At 37.8% G+C, this 16,426-nt stretch overlaps 2 protein-coding genes across 3 annotated transcripts; both read left to right on the top strand.

The window, feature by feature from the left end:
• The first annotated feature begins 109 nt into the window (after positions 1 to 109).
• Positions 110 to 5,628, top strand: LOC130687349 (cytoplasmic aconitate hydratase-like). 2 transcript variants are annotated; one of them, XM_057510493.1, is made up of 19 exons: positions 110 to 269; positions 329 to 427; positions 548 to 860; positions 1,247 to 1,756; positions 2,092 to 2,161; positions 2,223 to 2,442; positions 2,510 to 2,604; positions 2,667 to 2,687; positions 2,757 to 2,823; positions 2,899 to 2,991; positions 3,114 to 3,331; positions 3,395 to 3,554; positions 3,626 to 3,777; positions 3,841 to 4,030; positions 4,143 to 4,551; positions 4,623 to 4,903; positions 4,966 to 5,141; positions 5,310 to 5,385; positions 5,449 to 5,628. In XM_057510493.1, exons 1-19 carry the CDS (start codon positions 257 to 259, stop codon positions 5,481 to 5,483), a joined length of 3,198 nt encoding a protein of 1,065 aa, XP_057366476.1. In that variant the 5' UTR covers positions 110 to 256; the 3' UTR covers positions 5,484 to 5,628. The 2 variants fall into 2 exon arrangements, with proteins under 2 accessions (XP_057366476.1, XP_057366477.1); XM_057510494.1 differs by lacking the exon at positions 1,247 to 1,756.
• A 1,096-nt stretch (positions 5,629 to 6,724) lies between these two features.
• LOC130687351 (nucleolar transcription factor 1-like) lies at positions 6,725 to 11,265 on the top strand. The gene is made up of 17 exons (XM_057510497.2): positions 6,725 to 6,777; positions 7,504 to 7,606; positions 7,694 to 7,756; positions 7,829 to 8,008; positions 8,068 to 8,177; positions 8,259 to 8,315; positions 8,375 to 8,470; positions 8,537 to 8,644; positions 8,716 to 8,837; positions 8,903 to 9,046; positions 9,124 to 9,214; positions 9,276 to 9,373; positions 9,443 to 9,620; positions 9,684 to 9,815; positions 9,881 to 10,506; positions 10,579 to 10,750; positions 10,807 to 11,265. The coding sequence occupies exons 2-17, from the start codon at positions 7,519 to 7,521 to the stop codon at positions 10,996 to 10,998; spliced, it is 2,457 nt and encodes an 818-aa protein (XP_057366480.1). The 5' UTR covers positions 6,725 to 6,777; positions 7,504 to 7,518; the 3' UTR covers positions 10,999 to 11,265.
• Positions 11,266 to 16,426: the final 5,161 nt, after the last annotated feature.

A 16,426-nucleotide genomic window follows, 5' to 3' on the forward strand; every position in this document is an offset into this window, starting at 1 on the left:
ATTCCTTGTAACGTCTCAGTTCTCGCAGTTAAAAGTGATTCCCACAGATGGCTGTATCTAAATTGGAAGGATGAGAAAAATTTTTTGGGTAACGGGCCGAAGGATATTATTGGCCCTCTCCTCTTCGATTTCCTATTGTGGAAGGTGAAGGAGAAATTTGTATCAGACGGGACGTGTCAAAGGGAAAAACAAAAATCATCACGAATCGCCATTTCTCTGTTTTCACTATCCACTGGTGCCCACAGTCGACTTCAAAATGGAGAGCCGAGGTGATATTTTTAAAGATCTTGTTATCGTTCGCCCAATTATCGAAAATTCTGTTTTTCAGAAGGATCGAATCCCTACAATAATGTTAAATGTTCACTGTCTGTAAATGACAAGGAATATTATTACTTCAATCTCCGAAGCGTTGACCCAGGAAAATACGGTAATCAAGCTTAAGTTTTTTTTCAAGTTATGTGTCACCCTGGAACAATCTTGTTTTACATACCAAACTTCATTTATTTTCAGTATGTGTTATTAACATTCCATTGGTTCTTTACTCTAGATAAGTTGCCCTTTTCTATTCGTGTTTTGCTCGAATCTGGAGTTCGTAACTGTGATGGTTTTCATGTTACAAAAGAAGATGTGGAAAAAATCTATAATTGGGAGCTCCATCAAAAAAGTGAACAAGCCATAGAAGTGTCATTCAAGCCTTCAAGAGTTATTCTTCAAGATTTCACTGGGGTACCTGCCCTTGTTGATTTTGCTGCTATGAGAGATGCTGTAAATCAATTTGGAGGCAACCCTATGACTATCAACCCTATTTGCCCTGCTGATCTAGTGATTGATCATTCAGTTCAAGTTGACTTTGCACGCAGGTAAATATCTTTAATAAGACCTAGGTATCCTGAAGGTGCTATTTTGGCCTTCTGAATTGGTTTAACTTATTTAGGGAAACATTCAATGATTTAACAGCTAAAGCATTGTTTTGGAATTTGTTTTGTACTCCATGAAAATGTGCTTTTCAATGGTTTAGCACTTACAAATATTATTAGTGACAAAATTGAATGTTCTTGCAATGAGATTTCAGGGGCATTGTGGTGACTGCTGTGCTTTTCACATAGTTTTGGAGGGAATGTTGGTTAACTCCAATCTCCCATTGTCAAAATTACAGGAAATTTGCCCCTGAAATTCTATTGAAAACAATTGAATTTTGATTTTGTGAAGTTAACTGACACAACCAATCATGTGTGGTCACATTCAGTGCAAAAGGCACAGCAGCACCAACAGACTTCGGATCTTCGCCTACACTTCGTGTCGTAGATTTAGAAGACGCTTACGGTAGCTTGAGGTCTCACACAGCACGTCATCGCTTGCCTGTTTTCCTTAATCTGAAAGACGATTCTTCGAATATCCATCCGATCAGTGGGCGGGGCACTCCTCATCGGACTCGAGAGACGGAGCCTTCATTCAAGAACTCTTGTCATTCAATCGAACATCTACCGGCTGTTCCAAGAAATCTGAACGAAGGATCGGAATCTAGTGTCCCACGAAGACGTGTCTCGCCCGTTCGGGCTTTGTGCGGAGGCCAATGCGATGGCGTGACCTGCATGCTCTCCACAACGAGTGTCATCGAATCCCCGTGTCTTAGAGTCGAAGAAATCAAAGAAAATCTTGGTAAACGTTTGGGTTTGACAGCAATCCCGATCCCGGATCGTCTATGCCCGACTTTGATGGACCAAATTTGCCCGTTCCATCACATTCCCTCTTTGTGGTTAGTTCCACGTTGTTCTTTTATGATATCACCTCCCGCCTCAAATGTATGTTCGTCAAAGCAGTCGATGATCAATGGAGTCTAAAAAAAAGCGTACGTAAAAAATATCATGAACACCGAGCTTCAAGGCTGGAAAGTGTCCAGACAGATATTTGTGCGAAACTTTTCTGTTTTCCCCTTAGTTAACTGGCATGTTGTTATTAATTTCAAATATTTCTTGCGTTAAGCAGGAAAAGTTTTGATATGATGTCTAAAATTCTGTTTTTAACGTTTTATATGACGGGAACTGATGCCTGTGTTATTAAGTTAGAAACTTCTTCTATTATTTCACATAGGTCAGATGCTTTGGATAAAAATCAAGATTTGGAGTTCGAGCGCAATAAGGAGCGTTTCGCGTTCTTGAAGGTACGTGCAGTTTTTGTTGCAAGGTTGTTCTTTTCACTCTCAAAACGTTTTCTCTCAATAGTGGGGAGCGCAGAACTTCAAAAATATGTTGGTTGTCCCTCCTGGTTCTGGAATCGTTCATCAAGTAAATTTGGAATATTTGGCTCGTGTTGTTTTTGACCAAGATGGTCTGCTCTACCCAGATTCAGTTGTCGGGACAGATTCGCACACAACAATGATTAATGGACTTGGCGTTGTAGGATGGGGAGTTGGCGGTATTGAGGCGGAAGCGGTCATGCTTGGTATTGTCAGTTGTAAAGTGAGCTTCCTACAATTTCATTTCCATATTTTTTTTTTTTTTATGTATAGGCCAAGCTATTTCAATGGTACTCCCGAAGGTTGTTGGATATCGGATTTTCGGGCAGCTTAGTCAGTTAGCCACTTCAACTGACGTAGTCCTCACGGTACGTATTATGAAGTAAATAATTTAACAATGCAATTGTCTAATTCATATTTTGTGTTACAGATCACGAAACATCTTCGTCAGGTTTGGTCCACATTTGTGATTGGTTTCCTGGTAACTTTTTAATAATTTGGGTGTAATACTTTGAAACAGGTTGGCGTGGTAGGAAAATTTGTAGAATTTTATGGGCCAGGCGTTACAGAACTCTCGATTGCCGATCGTACGAAATTTATTCCGTTTTATTAATTTTTTTCTTGGTTTAATATTTGGTTTATTGGGAAAATGATTTGTTTAGGTGCAACTATCAGTAACATGTGTCCTGAGTATGGAGCCACAGTTGGTTTCTTTCCGGTTGACGAGAAAACCATCGCTTATCTTAGACAAACAAGTAATTTTTTCTTTGTTATGCCTCCGCAAATTTGCACGCAAATGCCGAAACCAATTTTCCTTTTTTGTTAATTAATTTTTCTTTCTTTCTTTTTTTTAATTCTTTTTTTTTTTTTAATGTAGACCGCCCCGCTGAACAAATTGCTTACGTTGAATCGTATATGAAAGCAGCTGGCATGTTTAGGGATTTTAATAAGCACGACGAAGATCCTGTCTTTTCTGAAACGTACGAACTTGACCTGAGTACAGTGGTCCCATCTCTCTCTGGTCCTAAGCGTCCCCAAGATCGAATTGCTCAATCAGATTTCAAGTTGGATTTCAACGAATGCCTGAGGAATAAGGTAGAGGCTTTTTTTTTTATTCGCGCCAAACAATTAAATTTTCATTTCAATTACGCCGATCAGGTTGGCTTCAAGGGGTTTGGCATAGCAGAAGAAAAATTGGCCACAGCCGCACCGTTTGAGTACGAAGGAGCAACGTATACCCTTCGACATGGCTCAGTGGTTATTGCTGCCATAACCAGTTGTACTAATACATCAAATCCATCAGTAATGCTTGGTGCTGGTAAGCAAAGAATTAAAAAAAAAAATCTTTAATGCATAGAATGGATGAACAAATTTGGCTTGCGTATGCAGGACTATTAGCCAAAAAAGCTGTGGAAGCTGGATTAGAAGTGGCACCATACATAAAGACTTCGTTATCTCCCGGAAGCGGTGTCGTTACGTATTACCTTAAAGAATCGGGAGTTATTCCAGCATTGGAAAAACTCGGATTCAACATTGTCGGGGTAAAAAATGTTGATGACCTACGATACCATTGACACCCATACATGTATTTTTTATTGTTGCAGTATGGCTGTATGACTTGTATTGGGAATAGCGGTCCGCTGCCCGACGCCGTTGTTGAAGCTATTGAAAAGAATGACCTAGTGTGCTGTGGCATACTGTCTGGAAACCGAAATTTTGAAGGCAGAATCCACCCAAATACTCGGGCTAACTATTTAGCCTCTCCTCTCTTGGTTGTAGCCTATGCCATTGCAGGTAAATTCCGTTGTGTCCCAGAAATTTACGTGTTTTCTTAGTAGTATTTGAAAACAAAAACAGAAAACGACGAAACCAAATTTATTTCGACAACGTTTTATTAAATCCTCAGGTACGGTAGATATCGACTTTGAAACCGAGCCGCTTGGCTATTCTGCAGATAAGAAGCCCGTCTTTTTGCGAGACATCTACCCAACCCGCAAAGAAATACAGGCTGTCGAACAACAGTTTGTGATTCCTGCAATGTTTCAACATGTCTATTCGCGCATCACGATAGGCAGTGACTCGTGGAATAAGCTCGAATCCCCAAAATGCAATCTATATCCGTGGGATGACAATTCAACCTATATTAAGAGACCTCCATTTTTTGACAACATGACTAAAGACATTCCAGCATTAGAATCTATTAAAGAAGCCCATGTTCTACTTCTTTTAGGAGATTCAGTTACTACTGACCATATTTCACCGGCTGGCAGTATTGCACGCAATAGCCCTGCTGCTCGATATTTGGCTTCTCACGGGTAAATTAGTTTCCACTTTAGCCATCATTTGAAGGAGGCTTGTAATGTTTTCGAATTTATTTCCTTTAAAGGTTATCTCCTCGTGAATTTAATTCGTATGGGGCGCGTCGTGGAAATGACGAAATAATGGCACGTGGTACTTTTGCCAACATTCGTCTCATCAATTATTTGGTGTCAAAACCTGGTCCGAGAACCATCCACATCCCATCAGGGGAAGAAATGGACATTTTCGATGCAGCCGAGCGCTATCGTAAGGAAGGACATGATTTGATCGTAATAGCTGGAAAAGAATACGGCACTGGCTCCTCCCGAGATTGGGCAGCTAAAGGTCCCTGGAAACTTGGAGTGACAGGTATTACAACGTAGAGTTAAATGTCTTCAACATAAAAAACGAGTTTTATTGCATTGTGATAGCGGTTATTGCCGAATCTTTTGAACGGATCCATCGATCAAATTTGGTTGGAATGGGTATCTTACCATTGCAGTTTCTTGAAGGACAAAATCCCAAAAGTCTTGGTTTGACGGGAAAAGAAAAATTTACCATCAATATTCCCCAAGATATTAAGCCAGGACAAGTAATTGATATCCAGGTAATTTTCGTTTTTTTTTTGTGATTATTATTTATTTATTTATTATTATTTTAAAAGATACGCTCTCAATTACGATACAACATTTTTTGTCTTAATACTAGAATAGTCGATAAGAATTGTGTGGAACATTTAGAATACTTTGTATCGATTCTTAAATTGCATTAACAGGTTGCTGAAGGTAGCAGTTTCCAGGCACAAGTGAGAATTGATACCGATGTAGAACTTGCCTATGTCAGGAACAAAGGTATGAAATAGCATAAAAATCATTAAAAATTTTGATTTTAGTATTTTCTTCTTTAACCACCAGGTATTCTGAACTATATGGTTAGAAAGCTAGCCTAAAGTGAGCTTTGCCTACAAAAGAAATATATTCTGATGAATTATGTTGTTGGTTTTCCAATGGGGATAAATTGCTCACTTTTATTTTATTTTCTTCAGCTATTGTTATATCTATATGGTTACAATATACATGAAAAGATAATTATCATTACAGGTCCAATGTGCAGATTCATATGCTCTTTTCACATTTGTTTTTCAAGTTTTTATAGGCATTTAATGATTTTGCGGTAACATTATACAATCGCACAGACGGCCAAAGGAAAAACCCTTCGTAAAATTTGCACAAAAACGGTTTCGTCTGCCTTTACTTGCGTTTATGAAACTTAGTAAAAACTATTTTCTATGACAATGAGAGCAAAAGCTCGAAGGATGCACGATGCGCAGAATAGTGTTGGTAATACAAAGCCACTTCACTTGTTCTAAAGCAAACATAGCCTGCCTTTTCTTAGGGACTTTGAGTGGGTTATTCAGCTACGTTTGTAGGATTCCAAAATGAATAAAAAAATGGTATCGACGTCTGCCACTCAAAGTATCTGCAAGGAACAATTCAATTCAGTAGACAATTCTGAAAATGGTTCAAAGTTTGCCAAGGGTAATTGTCAAAATGATCTTGCACGTGCCGTGAACGTTGTTACATGAAAGACTACAAGTTTTGGAATACGAATATCGTGCGAGGTGGAAAAACTCAGCTTATTACTTAACATATGAATTTCTATAACGTGTCTCAGGTCATTCAATCCCCGGTTAAAGGAACAAATGATCTTTAGTATGCTTTAGAAAATCAAACGAAAGAAATTCAAGGTAAGCCAAAGAAATCAAACCTGTGTTTCCTCTTTTGTTGTTGTCGGTTGTATTAACTCGTGGAATACGGCTACTTTTTCCCAGATTGGTTAGCTTTGCACCTAGAGCCACATGTCCTCACTTCTGCGTAAGCAAAATGACGGGGATTCGTCTTGCTTGGTATGGAGTTAATATTTTCTTCTAATCTTTCGTTATTGTTTCTACTCTTACTAAATCGCTCGTTTCTACTCGGCGTGCTACTCGTTTTTTGTTTTCGCAATAATACGCTCGAATAAAACCTGCTAAGCTCTACTCTCTCCTAAACTAGACGTATAACTCTTTTCCCAACCACTAGGTTGCAGCGCTGTCTCCCTCAACTTACGTACTTTGAAAAGAAGGGAAAGGAGGTATGGTACGGAGGGAGATAGCGTTCCTTCAGGCTTTCTAGATTCACTGTACATTAGTCGCTCAGTGCGAGTAAACGTCTGACGCGTTGGGTTTGGATTTCTCGTTTTCGGTAAGTCAACATTTTTGGTGATTTATCATTTTCCTGTTTAAGATTAAGATTTATCATGCAAAACTCGTATCCTACGCAAGCAAAACGTTACGTGTAGTTCTTCTCGACAACATACGTACTGCAATGTGGTTGTGATACATGGCCATCGGACTTCCGATGGCTCCGGCAAAAAACGGTCGCCGTGGCCCAGATTTGAAAGCACATGGCCGGCTCTCGAAGTCGGCAAACTCGCCTCTCTGAAACCTCACTCAGTTTGTTTCGTGTTTTCCACTTGTAAACGGATAGTTATTAAAAATTGTCATTCCAAATTAGCATAGACAATTTGTTTTTTTTTTCTGTTTATTCTTAATTCTCGAATTGGCGGGGAAATTTTATTGAAAGTTCGTTTGGAAGAGGTAGGGAAGGGAGATCTAAAGCGTCTAGCGAGGTTCTCATGAAAACATGGCGGGTCGGCGGGCTCATCTTGTCGCCTCGTATGAGGCCCCCCTCATCAACGACCGCGCACAGTTTAGCTAACGTCGTAGTTCGTTTAAACTTTTGAAATAATAACGTCGTTGATTTGGTTGTGATTTACCAACAGTAATTTTTGTATTAACATTAATTATCAGAATGATTTTTTATTTTTGGTATAAAATCATTTTTTTACAATTTCCTCTGCCCCTTAGGTTAAGCTGAATTGAAAACGTTAGATTATACAATGATTATTGTTGTTTTGAATATTATTAGATCTAGTGGGTTTCCATGGCAAACGAAAAAAAGGCTAAAAATAAAAATCGTGAGGATAAAATTGCGGTACCGGCATCTTCAACCATGGCGCGAAAAGCTAAAGGTATACCGACATAGATAGTTACTATTTACTAAATACCATGTTTTCCACTAACCATTTTTTTTTTTTTTTGTTTCTTCTTTTTTTCAGCTTCCAAGAAAATTGAAGTACCTCCGAGTCCCCCAGAAAATGAACAACCATTTTCTCCATCAGGTACATTTACTTTTTTGCGTGTTTGCGATCGAATTAGATATTGTTTTTATATGTGTATTTTTTATATTACAGATGAAGATGACGAAGACAGAGAAGTAGATGAAGAGGAAGAGAAAGGGAAAGAAGATATCGATGAAGGAGTTGTTGACGAAGAAGACGAAGATGAAGGCGAAGAGGAAGACGTAGATGAAGACGCAGATGTAAATGCAGATGAAGATGAAATTGAAGAAGATAAAAACGGAGCTCCCTTAAGTAAAACTGACGTACATTTTAGAACCTATTTCATAATAATTTTTGTTTTGTAATGACAGGTTGGCCAAAAAGCGACACTTTAGATCTTGTGGAACGTATTCGGAAAGCTTGCCCAAAAGACGATGCGATGAAGTACGATTCTCGCGTAAACCACGTTGATTGGGAAGCCGTAAGTTTTTCGAGATAATTCGTTACAAATGTTAGTGTTGCCGCATTTTCAAATTTAAAAAACCTTTTTATTTTATTCTAGATTAAGTTTGGGGAATATTCTGCTGACCAGTGTAAAACTCGTTGGCTGGACATTCAAGTAAGTAAAACAAAAGTCGTGTGATCCGTCAAAATCTTTTTCATAAGGGTTATTTTTAGGCTCATCTAAGACACTATCGGCTACTTAGTGAAGTTTTAACAGATGCTGTGACATGGGTAGATAGGCCATGGCATAATTTCAACAAAGGGGGAAAAGTACGTATTTCTTAACACAGAAGAATTATTTGAACTCTAATTAGCAAACTTTATGTCGTCTTCCAGAATAATCAGAAGCATCCTGATCAGCCCAAAAAACCCCTTACATCTTACATGCTGTTTTATATGGACCAAAAAGATTCAATTTTGGAGAAGCAGCCAGGTCTTGGAATGGTATTGTGAATTGTGTTGTTATTTTTTTATAAGTTTTACTTATGGTATAATAATTGGTATAATAATTGCAGACGGAACTGAGCAAGATCATTGCAAAAATGTATCACGAACTTAATGACCGCAAGAAACAGAAATATGCTGAAATGGCTGAAAAAGAAAAAGAAGCATACCTGGAAAAAATGAAGAAGTTCACGTAAAGTCGATCAACGTTTTAATATTTTTCGATCAATTTATTTCTATATTATTTCTCTATTTTAGGGAGGCACACCCTGACTATGTCGTTCCCAAATCTAAGCAAAGTTCCAAGCCAGTTCCACCAAAACTACCCACGCCCTTTAAATTGTTTAGCGATGACAAAATGGCAAAGTTGTTGGCGCAAGGAATGACAGTAACTGAGGCTAAGTAAGACATTGATTTGATTTTTTCTTTTAATTGTATTTCATTTCGAAAAACATCTAAAGAAATGTTTTGCTCCACAGAGAACGTTGCAGAGAGGCCTATAAGGAATTGAAGGATAAGCAAAAATTGAAATGGATTTATCAAGCTCTAGAGCATGAAATCAAGTACAACGTAAGTCTCATCGTCGTATTTGAAGTATCTTCGTAACAACCATTAATGCTCATTTTGATAGGAGGAGATGGAAAACTTTAAAGCGAAGTACCCTGACGTGGAAGCTTCAGCCAAGAAACCGAGTCTTCTTACCAAAGATGAACTGCAGATTAAACATAAGTAATTTCAGCTCGGCTAGTTTGACAGGAGAAAGCATATCCTAATTTTTCTTTTTTTTTTTAATATAAGACATGAAGGAAAACCAGATAAGCCACCCAATTCTGGATACAGTTTGTTTTCGAAAAAACTGCTAAGTAGCAACGCGCTCAAGCAGTTTGAATCAAAGGAGAGGATGACAGAAATTTCACGGCTTTGGAAAGAACTCAGTGATGATGAAAAAGCAGCGTACAACGCCAAAGCCACACAGGTAATCATTTAAAAAATAATAGTAATTTGTCTTAGGACTTCAATATTCTCTCAATTATTACAGTTGAACCACTTGTACAAGATGAAATATGCTTCTTATCTTGAGACACTTACACCTGAGCAAAGAAATGCAGAATTAATAAGTTCTGTAAGCAAGAATATAAAAAGAGTTTCTGGTAAAAAAGGAGAAGAAGAGGTAATAAGGATATGATGAAATTTAACTGGCAATTTATAGGAAGTCTTAAAATTTCGTATTCGTAGCCGGCAGACAAAAAAATCAAAATTAGTCTACCACATGGTTTGGAGCTCTCAGACGCAGAGAGCGATGATGATGTTGGCAGTGACGAGGATGACTTTGAACTTCCTCCGAAAACAGCAATCCAAAAACCTAACTCTTCGCTGCAAATGTTTTGCGATACCAACATGGATAAGTACACCACCAAACACCCCAAACTGACAAAACAGGAACTAACCAGATTGATGGCCAAAGAATTCGCTAAATTAAGCGAAGAGAAAAAGAAAATTTATGGAAACATGGCACAGAAATCCAAAAATGAAATGCCGTCTTCCACCAAAAAGGCAGCAAACACGGCCTCAAAGGCTAAGACAGCGAAAGCAACAGCAACTTCAAAAAAGGCAGCCGCAAAATCAGTCACCACTGCTACCGTAAAATCCCTCGAACCAACCGTTTCCCCGTCTAAAAAATCCACGGCTAAAAGCGAAGTACAAGCTGCCAAGTCGCCTTCAAAAATTAAACCATCCTTAAATGCCAACGCAAAATCCTCGACACAAAAGGAATCTTCAAAGACACCAAAAGTCCCATTGTGGGCAGCGAATCAAGTGCTGTTCAATACCGAAAAGACGAAGGAACCACCGAAAGTACCAGAGTAAGTATACAATGATATCGTGGTACAATGGTTAAGTATAGGAACTTTATTTTCTTTTTAACATATCATTAGGAGCGCTGCGGCATACTATGCGTATACTCAACATTCCAAGGACGGAGATGTTAGCGCAGCTGAAATTGACACTTTGTGGGGAAAGGTGCCAGAGAAGCAAAAGAATAAATGTATAGAGGAGCATAAGAAAAAGCAGAAAGAATACGTAGCGAATTTCGAAAAGTTTGTTCGGGTAAACAAACAGCTATTTCATAATAAGAATTCATTAATTTATTGAATCTTTAATAGTCGTTGAACACAGAGGAACTTAAAGCTTATCGGGCGTTCATGAAGAAACGCGAACAGGCTCAGAAAGCGGCCAAAGATGCTAAAACGGACGAAAGTTCTGACGAAGAAGCTGATCCGGGTAGTTCAAATGAAGAAGAAGGAAGTGCTGCAAGCACAGACGATGAACAGCAAAGGTCTTCGGAGGAAGACTGAAACCTACCGGTGGAAAAGTGTCATTGAAAAAATAAGTTATGTGTAGAATTTCACCAGTTGTAAATCCGCAATTGTCATGAAGTGCCTGTAGTACTTTTTAAGTTGACGGCCGTTACATTGGTTTTCAATGTTGATTGTTTAATCCGGAAATGGGGATATTATAAATTCCCTGATGGTTCAAGCGTTTTATTTCCGCAAGGACAATGACCAAGAATTTGTAACGTGTAAGAATCGTTTTTTAAGTTTCAGTAAACTGATTTCATTCAATATACTGCTCTGCAGCATCGAATTGGCTGAATTCCCTAGTAAGAACTCGAAACCTCTAATGACAAGTTGCATATTTTAACCATATAAAAATCAGAGCCTTCAAAAATAGATACAACAGAACAAAATAGAAGAAGTGTTAAAAGAAAAAAGAGAAAGCTAGAAAGAAATCAAATTGTTACTTTTTCATTAAGTCAACCGTTTTTTAAATACACCGAATATTTGCGCTGTATCGCGCAAAATGCTAGCGCGCCAGTACGTGATAGCGCCTCGTACCTTTTATTTTTATTTTTACCCAAATTTAGCTCAAAATACATGACTTCCATTCAGAATTAAACGCTGATCACGGAAATCAAATTTAGTTTTCAATTGGCCTTATAGTTTTTGAAATAAACGCAGAAAATGACCGTGGGAAAATTGCATCAAAAACCTGCAAAAACTGACCCTCGTTGGAATTGGTTAAAAAATTCATAATATACTCAAAATTCAATGCTGATTACGGGAAAATTGTTATTTTTTTCCTTAAGTCAACCGTTTTTTAAATACACCGAATATTTGTGCTGTATCGCGCAAAATGCTAGCGCGCCAGTACGTGATAGCGCTTTGTACCTTTTTTTTCATTTTCAACCAAATTTAGCTCAAAATAAGTGAAGTCGATTCAGAATCCAACGCTGATCATGAAAATCAAATTTATTTTTCAATTGGCCTTATAGTTTTTGAAATAAACGAAGAAAATGACCGTGGGAAAATTGCATCAAAAACCTGCAAAAACTGACACTCGTTGGAATTGGTTCAAAAATTCAGAATATTATGGCAATCCGTTTTACACAAAAAAAAAAAAAAAAATTTCGCCAAAAAAAAAATCACACTTTTTTCTTTTTTTCCGACACGTAGCCATCTACCGCTTAGACTCGTTATTACTGGCGTAGGCAATTTCAGTCCATTGGATGCCATTCGCAGTTAGTTCAGTAACGTGGATGGAGAATAACGCGTGGCTGGAGGAACAATTGAAAAATGGATAAGATAATACAACAAAAGGATGGTAAGTATCAACATTATTATATTGGTTTTCAATTATTAATTATTGTTTATTAGATCAAATTATGAAGCTGCAGGCCCAATTATTGGAACAACACAAAATATTAGATAACAGCAAAGCTAAGGATGGTAAGGCCTAATACGTAATGATTCTATTTATTTGCTTTTATTCATTTGTGTTTTGTAGTTCAAATTTTGATACTACAAGCTCAGCTAGGGGAAAAGAACAAATTGGAATGGAACAGTTTCCAAACAGTGAAGGAGGTTTTTCCAAACTCATCCCTAACTGAACATGAGGATGAATTGGCATTAGGCGAACACAGTCAGGTACCTAAACTTTTCAAATAAGAATTCAAAATAAGTATAGAATTTTAACAAACAATTATTTATTGCTTAGTTATTCAGTCTACCACCTGACAGCTTGTTAAAGTTAAATTCTGTTAGTGCTGCACTAAAAGAATTGTTAGTAATAAGTCCATGCAGCGAAGGAAGTGAACAATTGTGGGATCGTATTTGGGCTGAAAATAGGTGTGGTACGGAAACCCAGAAATAGCATGAGTTCAACATAAAACATGAATTAGGTACTTTTTGTTTTTTGTCTATCGAAAAAGTATTTTTAATGCTATTATTTTGCATTCACAGAATTTTAGTGGGGGATCAAGTCAAGTCTGGAAGTGTTACAGGATGGAAGAGTGAGCCTACAGATGAAAAAACACTGAGAGTGCATTACCGTTAAGGTGTGAGGTAAATTAATAGAGTAATGCAAATTGCCTAATGAGAAGTACCATCTTGTGTTAATGAATCCAGTACAACAGCAATCCTTTATAGTTCTGTCACAGCTAGAAGCCTCAAATAATTCTGCTTCCCTTGCTAAAGAACAACTTGTCCTTTACACTCAGAGTGTTGGTGAAGCTGGGTACTTAAATGGCCCTAAAGATGTTTCACTTCACTGGCATTGCAGCAATGAACATCATACATGGACTCTTTAGGTATGAAAGGATTTTTCTTCAAATAATTTTAAATTTATGACGAAGAACTTCTCCTCCTTTTTGCCAACCAGGTCTAATCTACCAAAAAAAATTTTATCCAATAGGAAAGGATTTTCATGTACTGGGAACACAACTATCAACAATGCAACATTCTACAGGTGCTAGTTTATCATTCAAGAACCTTATACAATGATGTTAATCTGCAATTTGTATGTCCTTTCCCAAGCTTCCACCAGAAGTTGAATCTATGAGTCATGTAAGTTACATGGTCAACAATTGATATGTTTAATGGTGTTGTTTTTCTTTTCTCAATATAGGTTAATAGTAACATTGGATCTGAAAAGATTCTTGGTTGGGGCAAGACACTGAATAAATTGTATTGATTGGATGGATGACATGACATTTCTATACTTAATTCGGATTCCCCAGACGGTATTTGATATTAAAAAAATTGAAGTGCATATCTGGGCTCCCTTCTTTTCTGAAGCCCCGTTTCCCCTTGACTCATAATAAGCCCGTAGGGGGTCATGCCCCTACTGTACGGTATATATAAAAACAACATATACCGAGGTTTGGAGGGCTCTGGCCGGAAAGGGGACGTGGAGGTCCGCTTAGTCCGATGATGTGTTCACGGAGGGCGACGTGGCTACCCACAAATCCGAACTAAAGGTTAATCGCTCCTGTAAAAATGTTCCAAATCTTCAGCTCTTCTTCCGGCTTCTCTTAGCCAATCACCGGGTAATCTCCCCGGTGGGTCAACAAGGCAGTGTCTCCCCCTGCCTGGGTTGACGGCAACTTTTGAAAGGGCTATTGTGCCTTTTTAAAGTTGCAAAAATAATTGTAATTTGCAGAGTAATATCAATACAATTTATGTTTTTTAAACAAAAAAAGCAAAACTTGTGTTTTCAATTTTATTGTTACTGTGCGCTTTTTTTTCCTTGTTTTTTTTTCCACACATGTAGCTACAATGTATGTATTATCCTTGTTTGTTGATACATACCTGAAAGCCTTATTTGTTTTGATTGAGCTTTCAATTTTGACTCATTGGGGAATCGAACCCTGGATGTTCGGCATACCGCGCCGATGTTCTACCAATGTGCCATGAATCATATGATATTATGTTGGCTTTTTTCTTGTGACTTACGGACTTACATTTACACTTAGAATAAAATTGAAATGCAATGCTGCAATATTCTTTTCTATAATTATTCTTCTTCATTTTCAGTACATCAACTGAGGTTTGAACCCAGGGTAACAAATATCGCAGCTATAGGCTCTACCACAGAGCTATAAACCTTATGAATGCAATAGAAAGATAAACATATAGTTGTGAAAGACTGCATAAATATCCTAGACGATAACATATGATATGCGATAATAAAATATTTAGATATATCTCGTGGCTCAATGTTAGAGCATCGGCGTTGCATGCTGAATGCCTGGGGATCGATTCCCATACGAGTTAAACAAAATACAAAATTACTTCAAAAAATATCCAGATATTACACGATGTTCCTTGAATCTCAGTTGAAGAATTCAAAGAGTGTAAAAAATAGTAATTGAATACTTACAGATAAACGATAAACCGATAGAAACAATGCTTACCATCAAAGGTGAAAAAACAAATACAGCAAACCAAAAAAAAAAAGTTGATAAATGTAATGTGTGTGTGTGTGTAAAATGTGTGAACACAGCTAACCCAGACAATGAAAGAAACAAGTTTTGCAAAAAATATTTTATAAAAAAAATTTTATTGACAATTCTCTGCACATTGCAATTATTTTTGCAACTTTAAAAAGGCACAATAGCCCTTTCAAAAGTTGCCGTCAACCCAGGCAGGGGGAGACACTGCCTTGTTGACCCACCGGGGAGATTACCCGGTGATTGGCTAAGAGAAGCCGGAAGAAGAGCTGAAGATTTGGAACATTTTTACAGGAGCGATTAACCTTTAGTTCGGATTTGTGGGTAGCCACGTCGCCCTCCGTGAACACATCATCGGACTAAGCGGACCTCCACGTCCCCTTTCCGGCCAGAGCCCTCCAAACCTCGGTATATGTTGTTTTTATATATACCGTACAGTAGGGGCATGACCCCCTACGGGCTTATTATGAGTCAAGGGGAAACGGGGCTTCAGAAAAGAAGGGAGCCCAGATATGCACTTCAATTTTTTTAATATCAAATACCGTCTGGGGAATCCGAATTAAGTATAGAAATGTCATGTCATCCATCCAATCAATACAATTTATTCAGTGTCTTGCCCCAACCAAGAATCTTTTCAGATCCAATGTTACTATTAACCTATATTGAGAAAAGAAAAACAACACCATTAAACATATTAATTGTTGACCATGTAACTTACATGACTCATAGATTCAACTTCTGGTGGAAGCTTGGGAAAGGACATACAAATTGCAGATTAACATCATTGTATAAGGTTCTTGAATGATAAACTAGCACCTGTAGAATGTTGCATTGTTGATAGTTGTGTTCCCAGTACATGAAAATCCTTTCCTATTGGATAAAATTTTTTTTGGTAGATTAGACCTGGTTGGCAAAAAGGAGGAGAAGTTCTTCGTCATAAATTTAAAATTATTTGAAGAAAAATCCTTTCATACCTAAAGAGTCCATGTATGATGTTCATTGCTGCAATGCCAGTGAAGTGAAACATCTTTAGGGCCATTTAAGTACCCAGCTTCACCAACACTCTGAGTGTAAAGGACAAGTTGTTCTTTAGCAAGGGAAGCAGAATTATTTGAGGCTTCTAGCTGTGACAGAACTATAAAGGATTGCTGTTGTACTGGATTCATTAACACAAGATGGTACTTCTCATTAGGCAATTTGCATTACTCTATTAATTTACCTCACACCTTAACGGTAATGCACTCTCAGTGTTTTTTCATCTGTAGGCTCACTCTTCCATCCTGTAACACTTCCAGACTTGACTTGATCCCCCACTAAAATTCTGTGAATGCAAAATAATAGCATTAAAAATACTTTTTCGATAGACAAAAAACCGAGAAGTACCTAACCCATGTTTTATGTTGAACTCATGCTATTTCTGGGTTTCCGTACCACACCTATTTTCAGCCCAAATACGGTCCCACAATTGTTCACTTCCTTCGCTGCATGGACTTATT

The sequence above is a fragment of the Daphnia carinata genome, chromosome 4, assembly GCF_022539665.2.
Source record: "Daphnia carinata strain CSIRO-1 chromosome 4, CSIRO_AGI_Dcar_HiC_V3, whole genome shotgun sequence".
Classification (NCBI taxonomy): Eukaryota; Metazoa; Arthropoda; class Branchiopoda; order Diplostraca; family Daphniidae; genus Daphnia; species Daphnia carinata.

Excerpts from the sequence above, each read along its gene's own strand:
- LOC130687349 (XM_057510493.1), top strand. Across the intron at positions 2,992-3,113 it reads CGCTTATCTTAGACAAACAA|ACCGCCCCGCTGAACAAATT; the intron begins GTAATTTTTTCT and ends TTTTTAATGTAG. Across the intron at positions 5,386-5,448 it reads TGCCTATGTCAGGAACAAAG|GTATTCTGAACTATATGGTT; the intron begins GTATGAAATAGC and ends TTTAACCACCAG.
- LOC130687351 (XM_057510497.2), top strand. The coding sequence starts at position 7,519 with ATGGCAAACGAAAAAAAGGCTAAAAATAAAAATCGTGAGGATAAAATT. Across the intron at positions 9,621-9,683 it reads ACAACGCCAAAGCCACACAG|TTGAACCACTTGTACAAGAT; the intron begins GTAATCATTTAA and ends CAATTATTACAG. Across the intron at positions 10,751-10,806 it reads ATTTCGAAAAGTTTGTTCGG|TCGTTGAACACAGAGGAACT; the intron begins GTAAACAAACAG and ends AATCTTTAATAG.